This window comes from Saccopteryx leptura, chromosome 2 (assembly GCF_036850995.1).
Source record: "Saccopteryx leptura isolate mSacLep1 chromosome 2, mSacLep1_pri_phased_curated, whole genome shotgun sequence".
NCBI classification, from domain to species: Eukaryota; Metazoa; Chordata; class Mammalia; order Chiroptera; family Emballonuridae; genus Saccopteryx; species Saccopteryx leptura.
The window spans coordinates 269,433,168-269,439,167 of NC_089504.1; the positions used below are offsets into that span (position 1 = coordinate 269,433,168).

A 6,000-nucleotide genomic window follows, 5' to 3' on the forward strand; every position below is an offset into this window, starting at 1 on the left:
CAAAGAGCAATGTGATTTAAAGGAATGTCATTTTATATGTATCTTCAGATTTTTTTTTTTTTCTGATGGAGAGGATTTTGTGCAATTGCTATCGGGAGGGAAAGGTGTTAGATGGCGGCTTCAGCTCACCGGGGTCTGAATTTCATTTCAGGATATCCCACTGCTGTTCTGTCTCTTTCATCTGAAAGCGTTTCCCAACGGGCAGCTTGGTCACGAACTCCTCTAAGCTGTAACAGAAATGCTGTTCCCCCCATAAGACGGGCGCGTGTTACAGTGCTTAGTACTTCTAAGGTCTTAGAGGGGAGAGCCTTGCTGTCCTTGCTGTGGGGGGAATTCTGTTGTCCTTCGTTTTTTTCTCCTCAAATATTTGTTTAATGTCATCGTAAAAGAGTGTTAAAGTGTCTAAGCACTTTGGAGCTAGAAGAGGCTCTGTTTTTTGAAAACGCTTAACCTGTGTATAGTTTTATTATATCGTTTCCATTAGGTTTTGAAAAATACTGAAAAGTGGGCCCAGACACCCATGATTATTCTGGGGGACCCAAGGTTGAAAGCTGTTGTTTTTAGCTCCGGTCAACGTGCCATCCAAATGATGACTCCACTGGTCAACCATGTCTAGGATTTTCTTCCCAGTACCCCCCACCCCAAACCCACCGCCATAAAAAAGTCCCTGGCATGACAATGTTTTATCACACTAGTTAACATCTAGCCAGCAGAGCGTATCAAACAAGTACAAGCCAGACACCCGGCCAATTCTGACAGCTTACTGTGTGGTAGGCCTGTGCTGAGCTCCTGACATCCGCGATCTCAGGTCTAGCTCAGTAGGTGAGTATTAATGTGCATATTTTACAAATAAAGAAACTGGGGAGTTCAGAGAGGTTAAATAATTTGCCTAAAGGCAAACCACTAGGAAGGGGGGGAAGCCAGAATTCAATCCGAAGTCCATCCTCTGCAGTCTCTAAACAAAAGAAACACTTGACATATCGAAATTCTTGAAACTGATCACACAGTATCTCATCTGACATACAGATGGCTGAATTTCGTATTCTTTCATGCAACTTTTTAGAGGAAATCTGTTTTCTGTATTTTCCAACTTACTACCCATTAAAGAACACACACACACACACACACACACACACACACACACACACGGGAGAATAAGGGGGGGATCTCCATTAGAGCCCGTGTCCAATTTTTCACTCAGAAAGCAAGATAATCTGAGAACACGCAAAGCCATTTCTCCCCTTTGAGGCTCCCCAGTTGTCAGGAATTGTTCTGGGAATAAGCAGCATCCCAGCAGCCCTGGGGACAATACCCCTTCCTCCCGGCAGAGCAACTGATTACTCTGACAACTCAATTGTTTGGTAGAACAATTGAAAAAGGAGATGAACCTGGTTACCGAATAAATCTGGGTACCTCTTTGTAACTGCGGGAATAAGACATCTCCATCAGAATGTTTTGCTCATGCAAAATATGTCAAGTCTTAAAACCACCACACTGAGTGAGCCAGACATAATATAAATTCCTTGAAACTGAGTTCCAGCAGTGCTCTGTTCCAAGGAGGCTAAATGGGCCTTCCTGCCTTCTCCCCATACTCTGAACAAACTAACAAAAATTCAATAGTCTTGCCCTTCAATGACCCAGGAGCCAAGAGAGGGAAAGATCAAGAGGGAGACATCGGCCCAGCAGAGGACCTGCACACAGCACAAATATTCAGATGGAACACTTGGTTACAGGGAATTTTTCCCTTTCTAAGACAAACAGTGTCAAGTGTTAAAATGTGTCCAATACCAAGTTCAAAATATAATGTGAAAAAAACTGCCACAAAAAAGTTGGCCAGAGGCGAAAAACATGTGTTTGCCCATGAGTGAGTACAGAAAATGTGTCTAAGAGGTCTGATAAGGACAGCTCCCCATTGGAAGACTTTTATATTTTTAGAAGCTGCCTTCTAGCAGCTGAGGCAAGATACACATCTTCCCAAGTGTCATCTACCTAAACTGAAAAAATAGGACACAAATTTAAAATTCCTAGGAACAAACCTTAGTCTGAATTGTCCTGACAGTAACAATTCCATTCCATGGTGACCTAAGAACTCCTCCCCACACCTTTTATTCAACTTATAAGACATAATTATTCCTGAAGAAATCACTTATTTTCTTTCAAAATAAGTTAAACCCTCATACAATTAATGGCAGGGAAAATCTCTAGGGGCTCATTTATCTGAGCAATTGTTTATGTTACTTGAACTTTTGGCACAAGGAAGAATAAGGAGTAGTTTTCTGGGAGGGGGGTGTTGTTCTGTATGCTTCAATAGTTGAAGATGCTGTTCCTACTCCCCGGAGTCACCATGGAGATTCGTGTTCCTCTAGGACAGCTGGACAGACGGATTTGTCTTTGGTCATATACAGAGGACAGAGGAAATGGTGTTAAATTTACAAAAATGAGCTAACCTCTCATTCTAAACTAATCAGATTTAACAAAACTCGTAGGATGGAGTATGAAGATATTTTTAATGTTGTCAGTATCATGGTGTCGTGATTCCTTGTGTATTATTTAGTTGCCTTCAAATGAGAGGAAGTGAAATATGGGTGTTCACAGTTCACCTAAGCCAGTGGTCGGCAAACTCATTAGTCAGCAGAGCCAAATATCAACAGTACAACGATTGAAATTTCTTTTGAGAGCCGATTTTTTTTTTTTTTGTATTTTTCTGAAGCTGGAAACGGGGAGGCAGTCAGACAGACTCCCGCATGCACCCAACCGGGATCCACCGGCATGCCCACCAGGGGGCGATGCTCTGCCCATCCAGGGCGTCGCTCTGTTGCGACCATGGCCACTCCAGCGCCTGGGGCAGAGGCCAAGGAGCCATCCCCAGCGCCCGGGCCATCTTTTGCTCCAATGGAGCCTTGGCTGCGGGAGGGGAAGAGAGAGACAGAGAGGAAGGAGAGGGGGAGGGGCGGAGAAGCAGATGGGCGCCTCTCCTGTGTGCCCTGGCCGGGAATCGAACCCGGGACTTCTGCACACCAGGCCGACGCTCTACCACTGAGCCAACTGGCCAGGGCGAGAGCCAAATTTTTTAAACTTAAACTATATAGGTAGGTACATTCCTTATCGAGGTAGCGCCTGCACGTGGTATTTTGTGGAAGAGCCAAAGAGCCGCATGTGGCTCACGAGCCACGGTTTGCCGACCACTGACCTAAGCCAACAGAGAAAGTGGGAGAGATGCTGTGGAACCACCCCAATGCATGTGGCAGCCCCGGTGAGGGGTCTAAGGCAGCAATATGTGTCAATTAGTGACACTGATAAGTGTCATTTAGAAAATAGGGTAGGGGGGAGCAAACTTGGTCATATATGCAAAGTTGCATCGGACTGTACATTCATGTTCCAAGGTTGGTGGTGTGTGGGGTAGATATAGTTAGGAAACTCACAGCTAAAGGAAAGCATTTCAGCTTAGCTTCTCCCTTCTGAGCCCAGAGGGATTTGTTCTTTAATTTAGTTGAGGAACAGACTGTTAACTACCAGCTGAGGACCTACTATGTGCCAAGCACCAGTCTTCTGTCACACGAAAGACCAGCAGGATCCCTGATAAAGGGAGGGAGGCACCTTCCGTGGTGGGTGACCCTGCTTTGCTCCTGTCACTCCAGACACCCACAGTGCCTCAGACTCTGAGCCACAGCGAGGCTCAGAAGATCAAGAGGACCAGTCACAGCAGCCTTTTTAACTTTGGGAAAACCCAATGCTCACTTCACTCAAACATCGCAAAGTGGTGCCATGACCCTTTAGCTCTTGGCTCACCAATTCAAAGAGCCACATCACATACAGCCCCGAAGCTGCCCACGGCATGATTCTGTGTCTAGTTCCTCTCCAGGTTCCCCCGAGCGGAAGACAGTTCTGGTAGGGAGTCTGGGCAAGATTACTACAGTATTTAGCTTTTGTCTCTTCTTTTACTATGTCTTAACGTAGAATAAGGTGCATAGGTCTCAGAGACTGAGTATGTCAGTGTATGCTGGACTTGAGACCTATACTCAAAAGGTACCTGCAGGAACTCAGGTTCACTTAATCTAGCCCAGGAATCACTAATTCAAAGATGAAGGTACAGGTTCAAAGAAGGTACAGCAGGGTCTACTTCTCAGAGAACTGTGTAAGGCCAGGTACAGACTTAATTCCAACATCAAGGTCCCTGCCTTGCTAATTTTACTGAGCACCTATCTAGGTGGAAAATGGACAGAACTGAAGAGGACCAATTTCATTCTCTTAACTATAGGTGTGACTACACACAGTCACACTTCCTCTCTGGCCATTAGTTTTCTCACATGTAAAATGGTGAGAGAGGGTGTTGTGTTGGTGATTGCTAATACGCCTTTCAAGTCTGAAATTATCATAAGGCTTGAGGATATAATTATGTGTTGGTATATGTGAATATATATGAATATATATGAATATATGCAAACAGACATATGCATATGATATGCTACAATTAAATGCCATTTTCAACCAGACATTTTGCCTAATATCCCCAGTGAGCAAGTCTTTCCCACTCCCAAACCATGGTTAGAGTCGTCCCGTCAGTGCAGTGCCTCCGAACCCCTCTGGCTTCTCTCCAAACATCAAGTGTAGATAGTGAGAAGGGTCATGCAGCTTACATGAAATATTAAGTGTTATTAAGTTCCTTGGAGGAAACAGCAAGTCTGCAGCAGACCTGGGCTGTGAGGAACAGAATACACTGCAGGAAACTCAAGTTATAGGTGACAGGCTATGGCTGCCGGAACCTGGGGCCCTGCAGGCAATGCACCGAATGGGCAGGTCATGGCCATGCGTGGAACAAGGCTGGCTCTGAGCCCACGTTTGAATCCTCCCAGGTTGGCACATCCCGAATGAGCAACTCTAAAAACGTGCGGTGCAAGGGGTGCAGCGGAAACTTGGCTCCAGTTTCCTCCGGCACGTGGCTCTGCCTGGAGTGGGGTTAAAACGACCCGCCCGCTGCGTAGGCCACCGCCCGAGCGGCCGGTGCTAGGACCCCGCGCGCCGCGCGCACTTCCTCCCGCCGCGGTCCCGGCCGCCGTGCGCGCCCCCGGCTCCCGCCGCCTGCCAGCCACCTACCTGGTGAAGCAGTGCTCGCAGTGGTTTCCCCTCTCGTTGACTGTGAGCACATAGGCGTAGGCCGGGCACGAGAAGAGCAAGTCCCCCACCTGGAAGGGCCGCAGGGCCCGCAGCCCCCGGCCTTTGCCTGGGCTGCAGAAGCGCTCCAGGCCGCCGTCCCCTTCGGCCGTCATGCTGGCGGCGGGGCGGACGGCTGGCACGGAGGGCGCCGGCACCGGCTGAGCCCGGGCTGCGGCTCCCCGCGAGCTGTTATTGGAGAAGCGTCACCCAGAGCTGCGGGGGGCGGGGTGGGAAGCCACCCGGCGGAGGCCGCGGAGGCCACCTCTCCCCGGAAGGGACGACGGCCCCGCCCGGTCCTCGAGGGGCCCCAGGGGGAGGGGGAGAGGGCAGGCCCCGCGCCCGCCCGGATCGTGGGACCCTCGGCCACCGCCCGTGCGCTCTCGGGGCCGCTTCCGGTGTGGCCGCCACAAGGAGCTGCAGCCCTGGCGGCTCCTGGAAGGAGGGCGTGAGACGTCTGCGCCTCCACAGCGTCTCCGTGGAGAGAGCGGGACGCTGTCCCCTGTCCTGTGGGCGGGATGCGGTCGCCTACGGGGACAAGTATGCAAGACCTCCCCTAGACTGTCAGCTTGGCTCATAGCGTGACCCGCCCTTGGTCACTCGAGGGGGGCGAAGATGATTCTCAACGCTATGTTCTTAAGCCCTTAGAAGGAGTCATCGGGAAACACGGAAGAGAAATTACAGTAGCAAAGTTTGATGTGCTGAGGGTTAAAGGTTTTTAACCCGATGAGGCTTTAGACTTCTAGGGAGTCTGTCCCTAGAAGTGTTGGGTGTGAACTTAGTCTCCCCTCTGCTCCCCTCGGGGGAGTTAAGTGCTTGGACGAAAGGGGAAGTGCACTGGTCCGCAGA

At 49.4% G+C, this 6,000-nt stretch overlaps 1 protein-coding gene across 2 annotated transcripts in view; it reads right to left on the bottom strand.

Moving 5' to 3' along the window:
- Nucleotides 1-5,620, bottom strand: part of SMYD2 (SET and MYND domain containing 2) — a 52,289-nt gene extending 46,669 nt beyond the window's left edge. The window contains exon 1 of one of the 2 annotated variants that reach the window (XM_066361764.1): nucleotides 5,095-5,620. In XM_066361764.1, the coding sequence (XP_066217861.1) occupies nucleotides 5,095-5,267 (173 nt within the window). In that variant the 5' untranslated portion in view covers nucleotides 5,268-5,620. The remainder of the gene's footprint in view (nucleotides 1-5,094) is intronic. The other variant, XM_066361765.1, reaches the window with a different exon arrangement.
- Between the last annotated feature and the right edge of the window lie 380 nt (nucleotides 5,621-6,000).